The 26,929-nt window shown below is 35.3% G+C and overlaps 1 protein-coding gene across 1 annotated transcript in view; it reads left to right on the top strand.

Moving 5' to 3' along the window:
- Window positions 1-2,617: 2,617 nt before the first annotated feature.
- LOC123525284 (potassium voltage-gated channel protein Shaw-like) overlaps window positions 2,618-26,929 on the top strand; it is a 45,843-nt gene continuing 21,531 nt past the window's right edge. Inside the window, exons 1-3 of the mRNA XM_045304203.2 lie at window positions 2,618-3,128; window positions 7,128-8,448; window positions 16,449-16,714. Of these exons, the coding sequence (XP_045160138.1) occupies window positions 8,118-8,448; window positions 16,449-16,714 (597 nt within the window). The 5' untranslated portion in view covers window positions 2,618-3,128; window positions 7,128-8,117. The remainder of the gene's footprint in view (window positions 3,129-7,127; window positions 8,449-16,448; window positions 16,715-26,929) is intronic.

The following is a 26,929-nucleotide window of genomic DNA, read 5'->3' on the forward strand; positions in this document are numbered from 1 at the left end:
ATTATGACGAAAACATATATGTATATGAAGTATACATTTAAGCTAACGTTTTTGAAATATACTAATACAATTGATATTCAAGTATGCATAAGACCAACCAAGGAATTAAAGCCAAAAAAAACAAAGACAAATATCAAACAGGGAATTCCACGTACCAAAATAGCAGCCTCCCCAAAACGAAACCTACAGCACGCAGACGTGCACACCACAAACACACACACACATACACGCGCACACACACAAGCCAACACACGAGGACAAAACGAACAAACAAAGGAACACACACACATACACGCGCACACACACAAAGCCTACACAAGAGGACAAAACTAACAAACAAAGGAACACAGTGGGGCACCGCCTTGGAACGGTCAGTGGCAAAAACACCACTGGGGAGCTTAAACCGGTTTATTATGCACAATTGTTTTTATATTAAACCCAACAAGTCCAAGACTATTTGTGGATATGGCTGTAAACCTTTGCAGCGGTTGGTTATTTTTGTGTATGTCGTCACAATTCATGACATGATGACGTTATGACGTCACCTCTGTAACTCAGTATGAATTTTTGACTCCGTCCTCAAGTCAATATTTACAGGTTATTAGACTTGTATTGAGAAACATGCATGAGTTCTGCAGCGGAAATATTGCGCTACTTAAGGAACGCAATATCATTTGACAAAGAACGAGTGCATATTTCTCGATGCAAGTCTAATAATCTTCTTTATTACATACACATAAAACACTCATGACAGGCTAAACTTGAAAACGAAAGTCGCATTTGCATTGGTCGATAGTCAGTAGGGGTCACCCCGTCAAAATGTATGCGCGTGGACTTCTTTTTTCTTCTTCTTTTTTTCTTTTGATAATGGGGATTCAGTTTTCAGCACTTTCTGACGACTTGTTGAAATACCTGGGCTTTAGCACGACATGTCAGCTTTTCATCTACGTAATATTTGAACTCGGAATAAACATAAATCCCACAGAGGTCCGTAACGGAGCAAGTGTATATGGAGATTTTTGGAACTTCGTCAAATCGTTAAAATGGTCGTTTTAGATGTTGTCTGAAAATGTCAGTATATGCCTCTGATGTAAGATATTCCCGTATTTGAGAGCTGCAGCCTTAGACTTCAAAATATATTTCGTGTAATAAATGTTTATTCTACGGAAGCGTGAAACGGCCGTCAGACGCTAATACGTTTTATTACGTTACAGGATGGAAAGGATATAGAATCACCTGTGCCACAGAAATTTACTTTGTTTGATACACTAGTTACATTCTTTAAACAATAAACTGGAGCGGAAATGCGAGGCTTCCATATTGCAAGAGATGTAGAAGTAATTGAAACAAAATTTATAAAAAAATGTACTTTGCGTTAAGAAGTCTAAAAAATTGTCGGCATTGTATGGTGAAACGATGAGATTTTCATTTGAAATACAAAGAAAATGATAATATTGGATGAAAATAATAAGCCAAGATAACACCTGTGTATTTTATACTTTAACAAGATGCTGATTTATGTAATGACTTGAATAACAATAACTAGGCACATCAACTGAATTAAACTGCTCTTAGATTTACACGAATTCTCTCATGTATTGATTATTCAAGATTTCGTAGACAAGTAAATGCACTGAGCAGAATTTGTACTTCATCACATACATAGACTCCATATTGAAACAGGAAGGTATGCTAACTTAATAAGAGAAGACAGAATATGGTTTGTTTTTAGATATGAATCAAGTTGAAAGTGAATACCTTTGTTTGTCCGTATCATCGTGAACTAAGGGGGAAAAGTTAAAAAGTTTATTATTATCATAAAAAAGGTTAAAATATTGAAACTCTTATTTTTTCCATTTCTTGTAAAACCTTGAATAGTCTAGCAAATTTATTTATTTATCAATGGAAATGAGCAACATCTATGCTTAATGTTTCATTTTGTGAAAACTTAATACCTATTACTGATTTAGAATACCACTTTTTCTGAAATAGTCTTTTACCGATGTTTAACGTCACTGTAACAGATATATAATCTCTCGTATTCTCTGTGCTCCATGTCATATAACATTTGTATTTGCTATAGACTTGGTAATAACATACTTTATGCAATAAATGTTTGAAATGAACTGAACTGAATTTGAAACGCTCAATCTTGCATTACTTATACGTTTTAATTGAAATTGCAGTTTGGTAAGACCATCAGACGTGTAATATTCTGTCTCATATTCCTATTTTTTCAATTTATTTAAGTGAAATTGTTTTTTTTTTCTTTGTTATCTAAAATATAGACCAATAGAATACAGTCTATATATTCAACACCATTATTTACTCTGGTTAATGTTGTTTGAACCTTACATTTAATTGGATGGACTATGGAATGAGTTTCACAGTAGAAAAATAACCCACTCAAATATTGTGATAGTCTATGTACCTTGAAAGTCCTAATAAATGTTTTATAAGCAGGGTGCCTTTTTATTGTATTTTATACCCCGGGGTGGTTTCTCGGGAACGGACAAATCCCTGCACGCGAGTGCATTCCGCTCAATTATCTGATAAACGCATCTCGTCCGGAGTTTGTTCTATATTATTGTATCGATCTATCTTGATCGAGCGAGCGGACGCCAGTTCAGCTGAAACATTTGTAACGTCCATGCCTTCTTAATAATCTTGTTATTGAAACTGAATATCATATTATTGTGGGTAAGGGATATTGTGTTTTCTGTTGGCTGAGATATGTGTTTGCGACCAGACAGGAAGGTAGGGAAAGTGTTGTATTGATTCATACACTGTATTTGACATTTTCTGAAATTCGTCTTGACACGGGGAGTCTAGAGAAAAGACAAACAGACAAATGAAATTACGCATAACATCTCATAACTCTCAGTCGGAACTAATACTAGAAGGAACTTTTAATGTCATAGCTGAGCTCACTGGTTTCGTATTCAGAAATCAAATAGTGGATATAAAGGATTTCCTTTAAGATTTAATGTGTATCAAGATATTTAAACAGAGCTACATCTTATGTTTCTAATATTTACATATTAAGACAAAATTAGGTATAAGGTAGTTGTGCACATCTGAGCAAATTAATTTTCTATAACGTGGAAAATTTATAGCGAGATTGTGAGGTAAGCTTGCGTGCTTTATTGTTTTTGTTATGCTAACTTTTTGCACGTTTATATACAAAATATATAAACAGAGTTTTTAAAATTTATTTCATTATGAAGCTTTGAAGAGCAATTAGATTATAATGAAACATTTCGAATTCGATTTAATTTTATATTGTACTGTAATTAAATGAAAGTTATGAGGTATATGTATTTAAAAGGATCGTGTTTTCCTTTGTTAAGTTTGACAACTCAGCATAGAGTTGAAATAAAGTCACAATAAAAATTATACATTTCCTAACCTTGTATCTTTGTGGTACAAAATTTCTCTGAAATAAACCATAAATATATACAGGGTTAGGAAATGTATAATTTTATCAAGATTCGGGCCAAACTGAAATTCATCCCGCGACGATTTCTTGCATGATACAATTATTAAATTGTTATCATATTAGGTAGCATCTACGTCAATCCATGTCATACTTTTATTGCATAATAATCCCATCACCATACAGTGTCGTCAACAATAGTCCATACCATAGATTACTGCCTAACGCCCCCTTCACTATTTGTGTCATCTACAGTAATTTGTGCCACAACTTAACTGCTTAATGCCTCCTAAATAAATATCATATGTTACACGGTGTCATCTATAATAGTCCATGTCAAAAGTTTAACTGCCAATTCTAGCCTTACAATAGTTTCTACACCAATCTGTGTCAAAGGTCCCGACATTCGAGGTCATTTACAATATTCTGTGCCATAAGTTAACTGCCTAATATTCTCTGCATCAAACCATATTTCATAAAGTTTCATCCACAGCAGTTATAGGTAAACGGCCTAAATTAAATGCGCCTTACGTCATACTTTATTTATGGAATCTGTGCCATAGGTTATCTGCACACTGGATCTTACATGATGACATTCATACTTCCTCTGACACGCAGCGGGAAGCAGGAAATCCATTCGCATCTGATGACACGCCATCTTTGTATTAATTTGATATATAGATAATGATGCAATGATAAACATACCTTATCTGGTATTATCTCTAGTAAACAGTCAATGTAAAATTTCCGTAGACCAGCGATGGTACAATATCAAGCTGTGATAATTTTTTGAATATAAACCCAGGTTTTCTTTTCGTACAGACAGGCCGTTCAATGATTTGTTCCAGCGTCTCAGAAGAGACCTTGCAATAAGTTGAGCAGACGTCTAAGACGCTTATAACATTTATCAAAATAATATAGTTCCAACAAAACCTTAATATGACTACTTTGTACTTTTAAGAATCATACATTGTTTCTAAGAAAACAAAGACGTTGCTACTGAAGACTTTTCGTTTGGTAGATATCTCAGGATGTGATTTTTGGTATAATAAAATAAATAACACAGACCTACTCTGGTGATGCAGGATGATTGTCAACCTTTGAAAAATAATAACAGCTCGGATAATATTACTTTTCTCAGCTTGACAATATCTCGTATCACCCTCATTTATATATTACATTAAATCCTGCTATCATAAAATATATCATTTTGTCACCGAATTTCTTCGGCATTCATACTTTTGATGTCACCATTTAAACGAAAAACATAATATGAAGCTTCTTACAAATTTTTCAAACCGAGGGTTCAAAGCAATAAGGGAGTATCTACATATGATTATTATATGTAGATACGCCCTTATTGCGTTGAACCCTCGAAACAGTGTCTGGCATCTAATTATTTTAGGATAATACGCTACGGTAGTAATGAGCCTTGTTTCCCAGTGACCTTGTCATCACGACTTTTCTCACTAATGATTTGACATGGCGATAGGAAAACTACATTTGTAATTACAAAAGTGCTGCTGTAAACAATCTGTGTACAATTTGAGTGTTATTATCTGAAGTGTATTTGATCACAATCGTAGCATTATACAGATCGATGCACACTAGAACCGGCATCTTCACTATAAATGACCGGCACAGATAATACAGATATATGTCGTCTGCTGACGGCCCTCATGGGACACATAACCCATGATCAGACATACACATGCAATAAACTGCGAAACCTAACAAGAGATGGCAGCGTCGCAACGTCTCCGTTTAATGTGCTTTCATATACCAGATATGCGTGGTTGTGATTGAGTTATTATGCACGACTGTTTCCTTGTATTGCGGGGAAATGACAGGTGCATACGTTAAAATGGGATTATTGATCTCTGGTAGATTTATTAAATGGCATTTCTATCCTTTCATGCACATGACCAGTAAAGTTTGAAAGGAATATCCTCCATGGAATATTCATGTTTCATTTCAAGTATAAATCACAGATTTAATATTTCAGAGAGTTTCTGACGGTAAGAATATTAAAATTTATATTTACATTATACAAATGTAATTGCAGTAGGATATATATTTTAGCGACAACTATTATTTTCGAATATTCATGTTTCAGTTATTAGTTAATTAAGTCTATTATTAGTTATTATTTATTCATGACTACTTATATAAATTGCCAGTATATAGTTTGTACTACTGACCGGTCTATAGTTCAACACCAAATTTTGCTAAGCTAAAGATTTAAGATGTCACAAATCTTAACATTTATTGAAAGGCATGCCTGGCAATAGTCAAAACTATTTGCATATATTGACGGCAAGTCATTCAATTAGTGAATATTATCTCAGTGAAGTCCAACCATCGACGTTAATGATTTTACTATTCATGATGTAATATGCATATAGTATCAAAACCTCTCGTTTTTTGCTGAATCACAAATGTCACACTATTTGATAGAATATACAGGACAACAGTTATTCAGAGATCTGAAGGAAGTAGATTCCATCTTTATATTTTACTATGTAGCTAATAGTAATCTTCCCAAAAAGACCTAATATTTTGTTTGTCTTTTTCTTACTTCTATATAGACTTTTGTTGACACTTGTAACAAAACTGCTGTTTCAAATATTAATATATATACATTTTTTTTTTACAACTTTACAGTTACTAGATCTATTTGAAAAGAATATTCACAAACAAATGATGATTATAGGTCTGAGAAAGAAAAAAAAAAATTCCAACCAATTCTGCCGACAATCAAGTCAGATGTGCCCTTGTGATTTCGTTTTCGGTCAAGGGTATGTCACCAGTACTTGACATCAAAATGCATAATATGGTATACTAGCATGCTAAAGCCAATTTTGTATAATATAAATTGGTATAGATCTATTAAACTAAAGAGAAAATATGTAACTTACCCCTTCTTGATAGTACGCATGCTGACATACTGTAAAGCTCTGGTAAAATTCCAATTGAGAATGCTTTTTTTTCCCCATAGATTTTAAATATAAATTCCACATAGAAATGACACATCTGCTGCGAATTCTATTAATTAACATCCCTGTCCACATTAACACCATTTGGTGACACTCATTTGATCCCCATTTAATCACGGAACAAAGTTTTTACCGGCAGACCACGTGTGAGGGATTTTAAAAGTAAATAACGCATGCTTTTCTCAAAATTCTCACGGTCAATGATTATGACACAATAACTCAAATGTCTGACCTAGTAACATATTTATGGTCATTATGCTACACAGTTCTAAGCGCGTGCAATTAATCTGACCAATCAAAAACCTAGCCAATGATGGATGATGAGGTAATTAAAACTTCTAATTATAGAATAGGTAACGAGGCACTAAAATTAGAACCAAATGTTGGATCTTAATTACTAAATTTGATATGATGTGTAATAAATTACTGTATTGATTTTGAACACAACCCCAATTATGATTCCTTCACTTTTTTGAATAAGAGTTGTCCTCTATTGATCATGTGTCTTTATTATTATTGTTATTTATTAGAATGTGAATCTCATGTTTATGCTTTGTACATACTGAGAATTTAATAATAAAACTTGGAAACTTGGAAACAAATTACAACGGAACACAAATAATTAGAAATATTAGATGCCCTTTTATCTTTGAACACGTACAATATTATAAGTATTTGCTATTTTGCTGTTACAGATAAGTTGTGACGACCTGGTAAAAAACAAGAAAAGGTTAGACAAGATGTTTCCTCGAACTACAACGCAAATCAAGTCCTAATATACTGACACAAACTGGAGTTTTCTATGGGAATACGTTCAGTATTGAATATTGGCGTATACATTCCTCCCACACACCTCTCGCGGTGGTTATATAACACGCTCAGAGACGGAACGATTTAATTATTCTGTATAACGTACAAACAACGACTAAAAGGAATCCATAGCACAAAAAGACGAAGGCTTCACATTATTTGCACAAATTGTAGGGACTTTTATCGACAGTCAACCGCGGTCATGAACAAAAGTCTGCATTCGTCGAGCAAACTAATTTATGGCTATAAAACAATACTGAAACAACGCTCCTTCAATAGCCGGAATAAGTCAAGCTACAGGGAAAATGAATATCTCTCATTCTCGCTGACAAATTGTTTTGGACAACTATATAACAATAACCATTCTGACGGTACCAAATGGCATATGTATCAGTGTTTGTATTGACATAGGATGTGAAGAGTTTACAACGGGGAGCTGAACGTATTGAAAATGCTGGCCGTAGCCATACGAAACGAGAAGACTAGCGCTACAATCATTGGATTTGAGATCATGTTCTGCTGTGCTTTCCCGATCAATAATCCCATGTTTAATTTTCTTGTACTAATTGTAATGTCACACAGTGAAAACATATCTGACTGAAAAATATAGCAGACAAAATGATCGCTTAGCAAGAGGATAAACGGACACAAAGGGAAATAAATTCATAATCTGACGATTCAATAGCTAGTGTTTATATGGGAGTATTACATTACATTGTAAATAATTAAAAATACTACATATACCGTCTATGACAATTTAATACCATTTCACTGCTAAGAGCTGTTCTCCAGACAGTGTGAGTCGAAACAGAAATGTTTTGCCAATGATAATTATCAAATTCTGACAGAGATATCGGTAAGTCAAGCGTGGAATAATGATGCAGAATGGCAGATTAAGACCAGAAATTTCTATTGAAAGTGAGAAAATTCCTTTAAGTACAAATAAGTCAGAACCGGAATATATTACTCTCGAAGAGGTAAATCAGAAGATATTCGAAACACAACTTTCCGAAGAAGAAGAGAGAATTGTTCTCAATGTAGGTGGAGTGAGGCACGAGACACATGTTAGCACGTTGCAAAACATTCCTGACACGCGACTTTCAAATTTAGCTGAACGGCACGTGTTTGCCGAGCAACAAAAGGATGTCTACTTCTTTGATAGACACCCAGCCGTATTCAACTCAGTTATTGACTTTTACAGAACTGGTAAGTCTGATTTCTTTACATGTTCTCGAAAAGGTGATGACATGTCATTATTTTTTGTTAAAAATCTCTTTTGAAAAGGTTACTGATTTTGTGAAATAGTTACATTGCAAAATTACATTCTTTAATCCTTTCCAAACTGTATTGTAAAGAATTCAACAAACTTGCAATGATATTCATAAATGAAAACCCTTTAGCATATACGTGTGCCAGAATCGGCCGTAGAGCAAACCACCCTTTAATAAAATTAACATCCATAGAAAGCTTTGATATCGGGTCAGGTATCTGAGGAAATATTTTATACCAGAATGATAAGCGTTTGATGCAATAACTGACGTATACATACCCTCACTTAACATGACAATGTATGTCCGCAACACGGCATGAAAATTATTCAAGTAACTTTTTCATACACCACTATACAAAAAACATCCTCAAATAATTCTTACGTCACAGTATATGCTCATATTGTATATGATAAGAATGAAATGTCAATTTTTACAATACTTACTAAGGATTTTATACATTTTATAGACGTTTCTCTTTGTCTTAACATTTGTAATATTTCGTTTCACATTTACGTGCTGATTTCAGATTTTAAGAACAATTTAAGTGTTTTGCCGGCTAAACGAATTGCTGTTAAGTGAGAAAGTATCGCGATATGCTTAATCCATTCATTATGCATTTTGCATGACCAGCATTGGTAATTTTCCACATAAATTACCGACTGCATAGATGTTTTCCGACTGCATAGGTGTTTTATGTGGTGTTTTATGTATAAATAGCTGTTACCCAGAACACACGATCGTTTTTTAGCTTTTTTCAATTACTTACGAGTAAAAGTAGTAAGTAATATGACACTAACCTAGAGACATGTAGCTGTGTCAAGTTACATTTCATATTTACTGTACTTGGTGGGTATCAGTAACAAATTGGTATTATCAATCCAGTATAAATAGATAAAGGTGATGCTATGGATCCATCCAATTATAGACTATTTACTTAATTGAGTTGTCTGTTAATTTGCTGTCGTTTTAAACATTTCGTTGAGAATATATAACCTTAGATGTACTAAGTAAGACAAGCTTTCGCCAAAACTTCTACAGTACAGATAATATGATTTTTTTCTGAATGCTTGGAAATAGCAAAAAATTAACTTTTTCTGTGGTTATATTGATCTAAGACACGCTTTCGATAATGTTTGGAGATCGGGATTATAGTCAAAAGTACATAACGTAAATGTAATTGGAAATTCTATTAATGCTATCAAAGGTTTTACATAGAAACAAAGTCATGTTACAAAACATTGGCTGAATTAAAGCTGTTTTAATTGTTATATCGGTGTGCGACTCACCTTTCAACTAGGAATCATACGTCGCTTATCATGGAATTACACACATTGAAGGTTCCATGTGCACCGCCGTATGAACACATCTGCGGATGTCACTTAATTGTTTTTAGCACTTGTAACATTTGTAAATTCTGCCCAACCCAGGGTTAGAGGGCATGGACGACAGCATGCATTTCCACTACCGCCCATAAACAGGCTCAATCAAACCGAGCCTGCAACATTTTCATTTTTGTCGTGTTTAGCGACCTATTTTACACCTTTGTTATGTGCCGGCGACACATAAAAAGTATCTATCTATCTATCATAATTCTGAAAATGATAATGATTTAAAAGAATCACTGAATTCATATTAACAATATTGTGTAAAGTGGAAACTCACCTTTAAATACCCCAAAAACTAAAATTCAGTCTTTTCAAGACGTCGATGCAGTCAGTCATATTTTCATTTTGAAATTGTTATTTTGGAGGTTGTTAATGTGTACAGATATTTAGGATTTGTTAATAGAAACGAAATGGCTATTTCTTTAAAGCGAAAAAGAATATGTCATAAATATGAAGTGCAATACTGAAGAATATAGATAGAAGATGTTATTAAAAAGTTTAAGTAGTTTAATGCTATGTAATAGCTAAGTTGTATCCGTTATAGTTAAGCAGAGTATGTCGTTTAATATACTACATTACGTCATGATATCATGAAAATAAGTGAAATAAACGAATCAGCATTAGAAACAAGATAAAATTAACACTGAAAATTTATGGAGAAATTTAGTTTATCTGGGAGAAAAAAAAGAGGCCTGTTCTATCACATAACTATCAGAGATCCTTTAGTAACAGCCCTAGGGAGGAATAAATCACACGCAGTTAAAAATAAATTTTGCTCTAGAGACACCAAAGTACACTCTAATCAATATCAGACTTGGTAACAAAGTATTGATCATTACAAGATGAAATATGACTAGGCTGAGATCATATCTAGAACTGACACAGTTTAAGAGTGGGATAAGGGTGACACTCGTACTCGTGAATACGATTATTTTCTGTTTTGATAAAAACATTTAAAACGATGCATAAGAAATAAATGTAACACTATTTGTAGAATGTTTCTCACTCTCTATATGTGTAACAAAAACACAAAATGAACAGGAAAGTCGTTAATCGCGATGTCATATCTATCACTGGCAACTTCCGGGTTATTTTATGACCTAACATCACTAAAGGAACAAGCACGGGAATATCTGATCTAAGTAATGGGACACTGTTTCACTCGGTCGGACAGTAGTATTTGTTTTTAAAAATAACTTTTAGAGAGTGGTCACGTATTGCAAGGCCCATTTTAAACAAGAGGGCCAAGATGGCCCTAGGTCGCTCACCCGAGAAACACACCATAATACATCATAACAGTGTAAAAATAGACCTAGTGATTGCATGGAAAAAAATATTCTGACCAAGTATCATTTAAATTGGTGCAAACACAAGAATTTTTTTTATTTGACCTAGTGACCTAGTTTTTGACCCCAGATGACCCATATTCGAACTTGACCTAGATTTTACCAAGGCAATCATTCTGACCAAATTTCATGAAGATCATTTGAAAAATACAGCCTCTATCACATACACAAGGTTTTCCTTTGATTTGACCTAGTGACCTAGTTTTTGACCCCAGATGACCCATATTCAAACCTGACATAGATTTCATCAAGGCAATCATTCTGACCAAAAATCATGAAGATTAATTAAAAAAATACAGCCTCTATTGCATACACAAGGTTTTTCTTTGATTTGACCTAGTGACCTAGTTTTTGACCACAGATGACCAATAACCAAATTCAATCTAAATTTTATCAAGACAATAATTCTGACCAAATTTCATAAAGATCAATTGAAAAATACAGCCTCTATCGCATACACAAGGTTTTTCTTTGATTTGATCTAGTGACCTAATTTTTGAACCAAGATAACCCATATTCAAACTTGACCAAGATTTTATCAAGGCAATCATTCAGACTGAATTTCATGAAGATCAATTGAAAAATATAGCCTCTATCGCATACACAAGGTTTTTCTTTGATTTGACCTAATGACCTACTTTTTGACCCCAGATGATCCATATTCGAAGTTGACCCAGATTTCATCAAGACAATCATTCTGACCAAAAATCATGAAGATTAATTAAAAAAATACAGCCTCTATCGCATACACAAGATTTTTCTTTGATTTGACCTAGTGACCTAGTTTTTAACCTCAGATGACCCATTTTCGAAATCGGCCTAGATTTCATCAAGGTTATCATTCTGACCAAAATTTATGAAGATTAATTGAAAAATACAGCCTCTATCACATACACAATGTTTTTCTTTGATTTGACATAGTGACCTAGTTTTTGACTCCAGATGACCCATTTTCGAACTCGGCCTAGATTTCATCAAGGGAATCATTCTGACCAAAATTCATGAAGATTAATTGAAAAATACAGCCTCTATCGTATACACAAGGTTTTTCTTTGATTTGACCTAGTGACCTAGTTTTTAACCCCAGATGACCCATTTTCAAACTCGGCCTAGATTCCATCAAGATAATTATTCTGACCAAATTTCATGAAGATCAGTTGAAAAATACAGCCTCTATCGCATACACAAGCTAAATGTTGACGGACAGACGACAGACAGACAGACGCCGGACATCGAGTGATCAGATGCTCAGGTGAGCTAAAAATGAATATCTCACCTTATGTCCATACACGACTTCTAAACATCACAAACACCCCAAGAAAAGTATAGTTTATGTATTTCTAAGAGATTTTTTTTTGTTTGACATGTCAGCACTGTTGGAATCTTCCAGATTTTCGGTTAAAATTTAGACATGAAAACGTCTGTAATAAGGTTTGTCTCCATTTCTAAAAAAAGCTAGAAATATTGAGAATGCTACCAAGATATCAAGTATAGATCCATAATGGAATAGAAACAGAAAATGGCTTTATTAGTACATGTAAATGCCATTTAACCAGGGAAACATGATTTTTTTCTGTCCCCTATTTACTAATAGCTCGGGGCGTTGCATGCTTCGGTATTTGATACTGTGAATTCACTTTGGATGGCCATAGAGGTATATGTTGGGGCTAGTTTTTTGACATTTAGGTAGAAAAAAGGACAGAAAATGTTATATTTGGTGAACTAAACCTCATCTTCAGTTTGACTCACATCTATGTAATTTTAATGTGGTTATGTAGTATGAAACTCGCTGCTGTATGAAATTTCCAAAGACTCACTGCAAAAACTTTAATATGTACAAAACACAGCGGCCCGCATCATAACCAGGACTCCAAGATACGAACACATCACGCCGGTCTTGAAGGAGTTGCATTGGCTTCCGGTTCAGCACCGCATTGAGTTCAAAATCTCGACACTTACATAAAAAGCCATGCGCAGTGAATCTCCTAAGTACATTGTCGATATGCTGGATATGTACAAGCCTCGTAGAGACTTAAGGTCGGCAAATGGTCCGGTGTCTTTGGTTGTACCGAGGAGTCGAACAGTAAAGTATGGTGACAGAAGTTTCAAGCATGCAGCTCCAAAGCTTTGGAATGCCCTTCCAGCAAGCATCAGAGATTCAAGCTCACTGTCCGCATTTAAAAATCTTTGAAAACGCATCTCTTTCACATATGTTATAAATAAATAACAAAATCTGAAATACTGTTGAAAATGGCGTTAAACGAAATCATATTCACATATGTTATCAATTCATATTTACATATGTTATCAATAAATAACAAAATCTGAAATACTGTTGAAAATGGCGTTAAACCAAAAACCATGACAGGTTTGTGTTGAGAAAGGGACTATTAGTCTCGTAATGTAATTTAACGTTGAACATAATTTATGGATGATCTTGTTTTAATTACTATTCATTTTAATTTTTTACCAATATATTTTCACGTGTGTGTGTGCGTGTGTGTGTGTGTGTGTGTGTGTGTGTGTTCTTTATGTTTTTGTAAAGCATTTTTGAATATACATATTTTGTATGAAAAGAGTGCTATATAAGTTAGGTATAATGATAATAATAATAATGAAAGTGTAGTGTGACAGGAAAGACCATTACTTCTCTCTTCTTTATTGTCAGTGTCCAAAATGAGGTAAATATCTGTAATCAAAAATGGGTATAGCACTATGCACATATAAAAATTATAACGAACATTGTTAATACATTACAATTTTATTATTTATGATCTAGTGACGAATACGAAAAACCTTGTTTGATCTTTGAAAGCTCATTTACAATTAAATTGATTATTGGATATGATATCTGCAAAAGTTCGGAAATGTAATGGTTTACAAAATGTCGATGTGCCCTGGCTGAAGCTCTCTAAGTCTATGTATAAATAAGTACATGATAGACAGACGACAATATAAAATATATAGACAACTTAGACGAAACATCCTTGCATACCGGACGGGGCTTTTCGGTGTTTTCACCGGTGTTGGTAAACTTCATCTTACACTCGAATATAAGATGGCTATCATGCTGTGAATTATGCATAACTTACTACATCTTTGTGGCAGATTCATGCAGTAATTGTTGTTTTCTTCATTAAAAACTAATTACATTGGTAGTTCCTCTTTGTTCTTACAGTATTTTCTCGAATAAAAAAAAGTTTCAATGCGAAAAACAACCCATAACGTTATTTATTGAATATGACATGCAAAAATAGCCTATCATTGACTTTAGGAGCAGATGGAAATATCCGGTTCCTGGGTAATTGTTTTAGCCTTAATTTGACGGTCTTGTTACCGCCGTAAACGGACTGGACTCCAGATTTTTGCTAAAATGGTATTTCTGTTAGATTGAAGTTTTGTCATGTATAAACATTAGAACACGAGTTTGTTTCTAAACTATCTCAAAAATGCGGAATCAAGAAAACAAAATATGGCCGAGTCGGGAATCGAATCCGGGTCGCCTCGGCAATAAATACGTTCCTACCCTTTTCACAAATGCACAACGGAGGATATTTGTACTTTATAACCTTTAAATATAAAAATTTATAATTAAGGCAGTTTACCTAAAATACTTCGTTACAAACGTTTTTCAATTTTGAATGGAAAAAGTAATAAAAAAACAACGAACTCTAGTGTGTTTACACAAAATATAGTCTGTCAGTAACTAAGTTTCAAAGCCTTCTTAAGAAATATAGCAATACTTTCCTGATGTCTAAACATTTTCTTTTGTTGTGGTACGATCTTTAACAGTTATCCTTGATAAGGATATTCCCCTCTGCAGTTAGTGAAATAATTCTTAAGCTTATAAAGGAATACAATGGAGGCATCGCCCTATAACTGTCTTAAGCCTACTTAAAATATACTACAATCGGGTATCGGGTATTGTAGTTGAGACTCACAATTGCAAAGAACGCTTGGCATATATACATGATCGTCTTTTCTAAAGGCTTTGCTCGGGTTTTGTGAAAATATAATGACAATGTCTTTATTTTTACATTTTATTCAATGGTTGATAGATAAGATTCAATAAGAATGTAATGCAACATGATGATATATTTGCTTTGTATGATTTTTAAATCCTTATCCCATTGTTTTAACCGTTTTGTTATATTGCTGATATAGTTTTGTTTAAAGTTTTTCTAATTTTTTTTCATATGTACAAAGATATTGAAACTTCCTGTATAAATAGTAAGAAAAGTTTATGTCTAGCGCGATTATTCAATTTGTTGTTGATCAGCGCTTTGTGATAACAAGAACATGCATTTTAAGAAATTTTACGGCCAGCTTTGTTATTTTGTTCTCTAAATGGCGAACTAACGAAATCCATTCTAGCAGAAATGCGGATGAAATAAATAACTGGTTAATTGGTAAATTACCGCTAGAATAAACCGTTGGGAGTAATTGCTGATGTTTTTCTTCGGTGAACCGAATTAAAAGTGCTCGTTTTGGACTTGTGGTTCAGCTTAAATGTACACCTGGGGTTTCTCCAAATTAACTCAATGGCTGCATTATTAGAATCTAAATATGGTATCTCCATGTATATCACCGTTATCTAATAAGTGAATAATTTATTCTATTGATTGAAAAAGAACAGAGTAAAATAATGAGGAACAAACCAACATAAAACACATAAAATGGGAAATTTCTTTTTTTCATTATCATTTCTAAAGTAGTAAGTTAGCATAAATAGCTTTTAAGTTAGTAACTATAACATGATTTAATATTTTAAGAAGAGAAACTCACTTGGCTCTATGTCTTTCTAATTATGTTAATACGGCAATACCTGATTATATTAATACGGCAATACCTGATTATGTTAATACGGCAATACCTGTGTCTATTTACATAGTACTTGGATTAGGTAATGATTTTTTTGTAACAGTTGTTGCATAAATCCGTGCAAAAATATACTGGTTCTTACAAATTTCGTTATTTTTAGTCATTGATTGAAATTTACAGTCAAACAATTCTAACACGAAGGAATATTATAAACACCTCCATAATAAACTGTGTTTAATGTTCTGCATTCAATTTTCCGAGTGTGTGTGCATCCTGTGTATTTATAAAACTGCATGAGCTTTGAAACCAGTTTATTGATATTCACATTTTTATTAATAATATATTTGAACACGCGTTAACTATATATTTTTCTCTATGAGCAGGTGAGCTACATGTGCCTCTTGAAGTGTGTGGTGCTGTAGTTAAACGCGAGCTGGATTACTGGCAGATTAATGAGAACCATATAAAGTCTTGTTGCTGGAGGACGTACAGGTCCTATATTGAGAATAAAAGAATCTTAGACTCGTTCAATCGCAGCATTCTGAAAGAGCATGTTAAAGTGGATCTAGACAACTTGCAGGGCTGGAAAAAGTTTCAAACAAAAGTATGGCTAATACTTGAGCATCCGCGAACATCCAGAACTGCAATGGTATGTATTTCAAACGTTAACAGTTTGTGGTTTTCTGAAGATATGTCTATATCTTATATATTTCAAACTAATATGCAGAAAAATACGGCAACATGTGTGTCACAGTGCATGACATGATTAATAAAAAGGGGAAACCAGTTAGCCGAGTCAGTAGAGCAATCACCTTGTAAGCGATGGGACCCGGGTTCGAGCCACATTTTGCCACCCCTGCGTGGGGCCTTGACGGCATTGCATTGGATAGTCCCTGACGCCTGTTTCTTGCTTAAATATAGAGAGTACCAACAGAAATTTGACGAAATTTCAAAATTACCGGTAAATATGTCTCGATACAGGACTTAAAAAATATTTAAAATACTTAAAGTATTTTAGGGAGCCGGTTTGCTTAGTAGGGAGAGCACTCGCTATGTAAGCACTCGCACTGGAATGACTTGACTGCACATTCCTCCCAACCAGTGACACGTGCAAGCTATTTTATACTTAGCAGCGTATCACCAAATCACAGAAATATTTGGTAAACGAAAATATCTTTACCACAATCTACCTGTCTAATACATGTTATACCTATACGACCGGATACGTTAAATATTCTCAAAAAGTCGTCTCTTTTTTAGAAAGAATGCCATTTATAATGAAGTAAAAGAAAACAGTTGCTGAAAACAAAGATACACCTAGTTATATTGGGCATTTTTGCAACATCTAAAAGTTCTTTGAAAATGGTGGGTTTTAAAGGCGTTGAATTCTTCGAAAGTGTAGCCTCTTTATGCAACCTTTTTCTGGAATTCAATGCATTTATCAGTAAATTGACTGTTGTTTTGAAGAGTAATATTCCTGTTTTATACGCTTTTCGATTTTCATGTAAAATAACTTTTTCTATCTATGATTTGATGTTGTCTGCTTTTTTTCAAAATATGGAATCGAAAGATAAGCAAAAGCGAAAAAACTGAAAAAGAAATGCATTTACATTGAAAAGAAATACACTTACATCTGACATGCGAACGGAGAGAGGGGGGAAGGTATTTTTTTAATAAATCTTAATCTTATCTTTTTCATAACAATGTCTACAGACAAACAGGTAAGGATTCGCGGCATTGGTCTTTTCAGACCGGTAGACACTAAAATAAACAAACACTTAACTTTGTATCTGAAAACTGTGTTGTTCACTTGATTCAAGCGCTACTGCGGAAATTAAAATGATGCGATAATGAAGCCATGGCAAAATAATACTTTTATCTCGGATAGTTTTGTGTAACATGAAACTAACTACTTTATATTGCAGTAGTTTGTATTCAAAGGGTATCCTAATGAAATATTTACATAGCTATTATAGATTTAGTAGCGGTTATTGCATTGCATCATTTTAGCAGCTTCTTTGTGATCAATATCACAATCTATCCACTATGGCATTTTAAATGAATTGGGTTAGAAACAATCTTAATATTTTATGCTGATTTCAGGTCAAATAATTTTAATAAGTATTCAAATTGTTGGACCGGCTCAGCTGCATATGGGCACTTAATTAACTTTCGTTATATTTTGAGACAACACAGGAAGGAGGAGAGTTATGCTTATTTTAAAAGTCTTGCAAACTTGTTTTCCAATACTATCAGCTTCTCCGATTGTAAATACAAATCCATGAACACAATCCCTGAATTTGATTTTTTTTTTTTTTTGTAATCAGTTATTGCTTTACAACACTTGCCTAGAAATCTATATTCGGAGTTCAAATGTCATTAATTTAATAAATCCTGTGTATATTGAAATGGACATAAGTAGGGATGTGTGACAAGTTGTAACATGCTATATTAGTAACATTTTAAAGACATTGGGTTGAAAATGGAATAAGTGTATATTACTCGCATGACTTGCCTTTTCCAACTGTTTAAAACTGACTACATAGTTCATTATGAAAAAGATACCATGGGTATACATTCTAGTCAAACATCTGTGTGTATCGTCCTGACTGACCTATACGAGTCACGCTCAGACTGACCAATAAGTAAAGAATTGAAGGCAACATAACAGCATTAAACAATTTGTCTTATTCAGATATGAAATGAATTGTCAAATACAAGAACTTTCACGATACCGTGGTTACATAATAGCCAAGAACAATTTACCACGTTGTGTTTGCGGAGAGCAGCCACTTAATGACCTAGGAGATGAAGCAAACCATTAAGGAATGCAGGAATAGAAAGCGTTAGAAAGCGATCATAAAATAGTAATGGATATCGAACGAGTCATAAGACGTCAGAATAAAGCACACAATTCCAGGTATTCTAAACTTACTTGAGGATAATGCGTACTGAATTTGGAACCTATCATGCCTCAAACTTTTAACCCCCTAAAATTGATTTTTCTCAGAAATAACAGTATATAAAGAAAAAGAAGCCAATTTGAGACAGTACTTAGATGCACTGATAAGGTTTTTTGATGGGATATCCATTGTCAATAAAGAAAAGAACGTTTATATTTCGAGGGAGGCGGTGTTGTTAAAACATTTTCAGGGGAAAATATGGTAGATTTAGCTGGCCGGCCTCACACTGGCCTTCCAACTTTGAGATCGCTCCTACGTATATGAGTTTGGCTTATATATGACAAGTTTATTGTACTGCAAGTCTTATTACCTCTACTATAAATTTTTACACCCACCCCCTCCGATTCCACTGCATCCATCACACCCCCCCCCCACACACCCACACAAACAAACCCCACCCCTGAATTTTCATGCGTTTTGTGCAAAAGTTGGAACATTTTTTATGAGTCCGGTCGCAAGATTTAAAGGCAGATTCATTTAAAGATTTCTCAACATCCATCCTGTCGATGCAAAACGATCTTATTAATTCCAAATGCTTTTTTTTTCGATGCAACTATATAGAGTTCTATTTTTTGTTGTTGTTGTTTGGTCCGAAGTTACTACGACATGTTTTCAAATTATATGGTGACATTCAATTAGCTTCTGATAGTGATTAACAATAAAATCTGGACAGTAGATCCCTCGGAAGCACCGAGCACAAAACAAACATTGAAAATTGCAGACTCGGTTTTATTGAGTCTGTCTTGGTTACCGCATTATTTTAAGTACGACCGGGCACTTTGGTAAAACATAATTTAGCTTCCTCATAGGACAGAACTCTACATCCAATGTGCTGGTTCGAACCTGCAGCGGTGTTTGTCCAGTGATCTAAGTAAGCCGCCATAAACGTTCGGCCACGGAGGTTCCTACAGTGATTTCATTCCAGTTTCTATGAAGTATATTTAGGAGCTGATCAGAAACATATATTTTCAAACAAACAACAACAAATATCCAACAGGGAAAGCCACGTTCCAAAAACGCAGCCTCCCCAAACGTTAACCCAGCACTCGGACGCGCGCCATACCAACACACAGACTCTCACACAAGCAAACACACCAATACACACTCTCACACAAAGCAAACAAACTAGGACAAAACGAACAAATAAAGGAACACAGTGGGACACCGCCTTGGAACGGTAAGTGGCAAAACCACCTCTGGGGAACTTAAACCGGTTTATGGTGCACCTAACCTCATTCCTGCCCCCACCATGTTCCAAAGTCACAGGACAGTGTAAATAAAAGTAATCCCCGCCAGGTGAAACTCTAACATACGCAATGGCAACAGAAGGCATGTTATATAAATCACAAAAATACTCTTGTATATTTATATAAAAAACAATCCTTATGAACCTAAAACGCATGTACTCACTGCCTTTGCAGAAGACAGAGCAACAAAGGAAACATCCTTAAGGGTCCAACGAAACAGGCAGGCCAGAAGACAGAAATCAAAATAGCTCAGTCCCGGTCGGATTTAACAACTACCTGTCATAGAGTCCTCCACCTGTTCCGTCAAACACAATCAAAAATACAATTGGAAAATTGCCATGACCCAAAATCTTACGAAGTTTGTAAACCATTTCCCCACAAGTCACGTCGTCATATGAAATACGTATAGTACAATTTACTAGACGTTGACCACCGAAAGCGAGTGTAAGAACGATTGCTATTTCCGAAACAGCCATTAGGGGACGACTTTTCGTTACGGAGATTAAAAAGAGTGTGTTAACTGAAACTGTTAACAGATGATATAAATCAGAGTTTGTGTGATTATTATCGAAGTATAAAATAGATGGTCTTGTTTAAATTATGCGCGTATATTTTAAATATACACACATTTCAAACACCCCCACGTTTTTCGTACACAAATAGAACAAACAAAACAACTATTATGATGTAGATATTTTATATAAGAAGATGACCGATGTGTCCCTATTCCGAAATATTGCACAACTTTTTCAGCTTTTGACGGTGGAGGAAGACCCAATGTGTCCCATCCGAACATTATTTTAGGCATGGGCGGACACCTGGGTAGAACAACCGATTTCCGTTAGCCAGCTGGATTGCTCCCTCACATGAAAATTTCTACACCCCAAACGAGGTTTCGAACCCATGTCATTGAGAAGTAATCTGACTATGGAAACTACTACAATCAAATATAAGATACCACCTGTTTATCTATTTATGTACGCTATTATGTCTTTCCTGTAATATTGCAGATTAACTCAAGTTAGCTAGTTTTCGCCGCTCCTAAATATGTTTCCTTGTCGCCCACTTGCGAATGCGTTTTGCGACATCTTTTATAATATAGGATTCTCAAACCAGTCAGAAAACAGTATTCTCTTTGAAATTCTCGAAGGTCGTATTTGTTTCTGATTCTGAAAAAAAAAACGACTGCGATGCAGCTAATGTATAGAACTTGGAAATACTACATGAAGTTGAACTTTTCAATAAACATGAATTAATATATGACCTTAAGGGTGTTTTTCTTGATGCTCAGTCTTTTGCAAAGGCATGGAGTACATACGTTTTTGGTTCTCAATATATAATATCTCTTTTATATAATTATACACGAGCCTTTTTGTTTCCTTTACGTGTGTTTTGCCACTGACCATTCCAAGGCGGTGCCCCACTATGTTCCTTTATTTATTCGTTTTGTCCTCGTGCTAAAATGTATGCGAGTTTGTGTGTGTGTGTGTGTGTGTGTGTGTGTGTGTGTGTGTGTGTGTTGTAGTGTGCACATCTGCGTGCTGTGAGTTTCGTTTTTGGGAGGCTGCGTTTTTGAAACATGGCTTTCCCTGTTTGATATTTCTCCTTGTTTTTTTTACAACGGATCAGTATCATGAAGAAGTCATTAAACATTTACTGAGGCGTGAAGGAGTGTTACACATTTCACCACAAGAACAGGTCTAATCTAACCAAAGTGTTATTGTTTTGATTGGTTGCATTATATGCTTCTTTTACAGATAATAGTATCTTTCTGTCATGCTATCAAATGCAAACAATCTCTTAAATACTCTTCTATTTTGGAATAATTTAGATTCCATAACTACCATCAATTGTTAAAAACGAAAATAACAAGCGCAGCTTTTTGTTTCAGTAAATATTTCAACTTTGTTTTAAGCTTGCGTGTCCGAGCGGTTTGTATCACTTTCACCTCAACGATGTGGGTTCGAAACCTCGTTTTGGGTATAGTATTCATCATGTGAGGAAAATAAAATCTGAAAAGTAGATCCCTCGGAAGCACCGAGAACAAAGCAAACAGTGAAAATTGCAGACTCGGTTTGATTGAGTCTGTTCATGAGCAGTAATGAGTCATCTCTCTGGCTTGCGAAATGTCAGTAGTTCTTTCCAGTTGCCCGCACATGCCGGAAACAATACTCGGAGGAGCACCTGGTTCCCCCTCCACCAACAAAAGCTTTAACAGTCTTATAATCTTTATAGTACCAGCGTAGTTGTAAGCCAAACGAAAACAAAATCATAAGAAAATTTTTAATATTTGACCGCTAGTATTTACTTGCTTCAGTGGATATATACTGGTTCATCACTGTAGTACTTTTCTTGATTGGTTATTTGAGAGATTACTCCGCCAACATAAGACGACGATTTGTCTCAATTTTCCCTATTCTTTATACAAGTTTTTTCCACTATGCCATGTTTACATTGTGCCAACAACATTTTTCCTGCACTTTGATTTCTGCAATTTGTTTGCAGAAATCAGACACTTAATTACGTTTGTGATCATGCGGAACATAATGATTCAGGAAGTAAATACGAAATGTTCTGAGAGATATCATAAAACAAGAAAGGACATAGAGCGAAATGAGTAACTACAGTATGGACATAGACCGAATAGGAGACACCTGTAATGGACATAGAGCGAATGAGAAACACAAGTAATGGACATAGAGCGAATGAGAGACACCAGTAATGGGCATGGAGTAAATAAGACACCAGTTATTGACATGGAGTAAATGAGAGACATCAGTATTGGACATAGAGCGAATGAGAGACACCAGTAATGGACATGGAGTAAATGATAGACACCAGTTATGGACATAGAGTGATTGAGAGACACCAGTAACGGACATGGAGTAAATAAGAGACATCAGTAATGGACAGAGAGCGATTGAGAGACACCAGTAATGGATATAGTGGGAATGAGAAACACCAGTAATGGACATAGTGGGAATGAGAAACACCAGTAATGGGCATGGAGTAAATGAGAGACACAAGTAATTGACACAGAGCCAATAAGAGACACCAGTAATGGAATTAGGGAAATGACAGTTATCAGTAATGGGCATAGACGAAATGAGAGACACCAATTATGGGCATAGAGGGAATGAGAGACACCAGTAATTATAATTTGGCATGGAGTAAATGGGAGACACCAGTAATGGACATGGTGTAAATGAGAGAGAGAAATAATGGACATTGAGGGATTGAGAGACACCAATAATGGGAATTGAGAAAATAAGATACATTAGTAATGGACATATAACGAATGAGAGACAACAGTAATGGACATAGAGTAAATGAGAGACACCAGTAATGGAGATGGAGGGAATGAGAGACACCAGTAATTGGCATGGAGCAAATGAGAGGCACAAGTAATGGATATTGAGTAAGTGAGAGACACCAGTATTGGACATGGGGCAATGGGGTACACCAGTTATGGAGTAATGGGCATAAAGGGAATGAGAGACACCAGTAATGGGCATGGATCAAATGAGAGACACCAGTAAATGATAACACCAGTACATGACATGTAGTAAATGAGAGAACGAATGAGAGACACCAGTAAAGGGCGGGCAGGCATGGAGCAAATGAGAGACACCAGCGTTGGTCATGGAGAAAATGAGATACACCAGTATTGGGTATTGAGCAAATGAATGACACCTGTAATTGGCATGGAGCAAATGAGAGACACCAGTAATGGGTATTTGGCAAATAAAAGGCACCAGTTATGGTCATGGAGTATATAGGAAACACCAGTAATGGACATTGAGTAAATGAGAGAACCAGTAATGGGCATTGAGTAAATGAGAGACACCAGTTATGGGCATGGAGTAAACGAGAGACACCAGTAATGGACATTGGGCGAATGAGAGACACCAGTAATGGACATGGAGTAAATTGGAGACACCAGTAATGGACATGGAGCGAATGAGAGATTCCAGCAATGGACATGGAGCTAATGGTAGACACAAGTAATGGACATGGAGTAAATGAGCGACACCAGTAATGGACAAGGTGCGAATGTGAGACACCAGTAATGGATATGGAGCGAATGAAAGACACCAGTAATGGACAAGGTGCGAATGTGAGACACCAGGAATGGGCCTGGAGCAAATGAGAGACACCAGTAATGGACATGGAGCAAATGAGAGACACCAGTAAATGACATACACCAGTACATGACATGTAGAAAATGAAAGACACTAGTCATTGACACGGCACGAATGAGAGACACCAGTAAAGGGCGGACAGGCATGAAGTAAATGAGAGACACCAGCATTGGTCATGGCGCAAATGAGATACTCCAGTAATGGGTATGGAGCAAATGAATGGCACCTGTAATTGGCATGGAGCAAATGAGAGACACCAGAATGGGTATTTGGCAAATAACAGACACCAGTTATGGTCATGGAGTATTCAGGAAGCACCAGTAATGGATATTGAGTAAATTAGAGGCACCAGTAATGGGCATGGTGTAAATGAGAAACACTAGTAATGGACATGGAGGGAATGAGAGACACTAATAATGGACATGGAGTAAATGAGAGACACAAATAATTGACATGGAGCGAATGAGAGACACCAGTAATGGACATGGAGTGAATGAGAGATACCAGTTATGGACATGGAGCGAATGGTAGACACAAGTAATGGACAAGGAGTAAATGAGAGACACCAGTAATGGACATGGAGCGAATGAGAGACACCAGTAATGGACAAGGTGCGAATGAGAGACACCAGGAATGGGCATGGAGTAAATGAGAGACACCAATAATAGATATGGAGTAAATGAGAGATACTAGTAATGGAAATTGAGTGAATGAAAGACACCAGTAATGGACATGGAGTAAATTAGACACAGCAGTAATGGACAAAGAGCGAATGAGAGACAATAGTAATGGACATGGAGCTAATGAGAGACATCAGTAATGGGCATGGAGTAAATGAGAGACACCAGTAATGGACATGGAGTAAATGAGAGACACAAATAATGGACATGGAGCGAATGAGAGACACCAGTATTGTATATAGAGCGAATGATAGACACCAGCAATGGACATGAAGTGAATGGGAGACACTAGTTATGGGCATGGGGTGAATCAAAGGCACCAGTAATCGACATAGAGCGAACGACAGACACCAGTAACGGACATAGAGCAAATGAGTGACACCATTAATGAACATGAAGTAATTGGGAGACACCAGTAATGGACATGGAGTAAATGAGAGACACCAGTAATGGACATGCAGCTAATGAGAGACACCAGTAATGGGCATGGAGCGAATGAGTGACACCAGTAATGGACATGGAGTAAATGAGCGACGCCAGTCTTTGCTGAAAAATAGTTTAGTTTTATTAAAAGCTATGAAACAAAACAAAACCTGCTAAAGGCAAACAGTATCTCAAATGTTGAACAAATAAATCGACATATTCTTATTTAGGTATTTCTGGTGATTTTGAAAAAAGATTCCTAACAATCCTAAACGATTTATAAATTGTCCTTACATATAACATGCAATAAAAAATCTTTGTCGCAGTTCCAATGCATTACCGAAGCTACATTTCCGTTAACAGACCTGCATCTATTAAATACTAGTATTAAAAATTGGTCCCTGACCTAAGATGTGGTAACAAGATTACAGAAGATTTGAAATTTCAATCCGCGCGTGCGTAAATGTTTAACACGTATAAGCGTCTGCAAATTGTCTGATAAATTATAGAGCAGCTCTTTGAACGTAATTGCAGTCTTCTCAATTATGATATTGAAATTATAAAAATACCTGTACAAGAGAAGTATTATCTAAAACAACTTTTAAAATAATGGTCAGTCTTTATACAAACATATTAGATCTAGTGCTCAAAAATTATTTACCCGAACAGAAATTGTTTAAATAAAAATATCAAGTCAGTGGCTGTTTCGAACTTTATTAGAGAGGTTGATCATGAACAGCAGATGGCCCCTATTGATTTTGAGGTTCGACTTTGACATTGGTTTACTTCTATGACAAGGCCGTATTGTGGGGTGTATAATTCGCCGCTCCTGTGACAGCTCTGGTGAGGAGCGGTGGCTCGAACTCACGACCTGTGGTTACCTTGACAGACATTGTTTCCATAAAAGGCCTCGAAAGCATGCGGACATCATCAGCTACTTCCATAGACTAGGTATCGTAACCATTTGAGCTTCCTTTGCTGTCTTCACAGGATCCATTTTACGTCATACAACAATTGATTATTTTATTACACAACCTCATCAACAATTAATTTAATTCGATTGAAATGAATTAAATATTTAAAGAAGATAAATTCAACATTTAACTTGCATGGTATAAATCAAGCTGAATATCTAGATCTTTTACAAACATTTTGAGACTATTTTAGAATACATTAATTGAACCCAAAGGACACTCTTTTCTCAAAAAGTAGTCAAAAGCGAAAAGACAAACTTCAGCGCAGGATAATTCATCATATGCAATTTATAATGATGCTTGAAGATAATTCAGGAGTATAATTCATTTATTTCTTATAAAATGTCAGCGGATCTTTTTAAAAGCATGGCTCCATTGCTGCAATCCAGAAAAATGCATGAAAGGTATTGTCTTTCCTGCAAAGCAGCTGTTTTT

Source organism: Mercenaria mercenaria, chromosome 3 (genome assembly GCF_021730395.1).
Source record: "Mercenaria mercenaria strain notata chromosome 3, MADL_Memer_1, whole genome shotgun sequence".
NCBI classification, from domain to species: domain Eukaryota; kingdom Metazoa; phylum Mollusca; class Bivalvia; order Venerida; family Veneridae; genus Mercenaria; species Mercenaria mercenaria.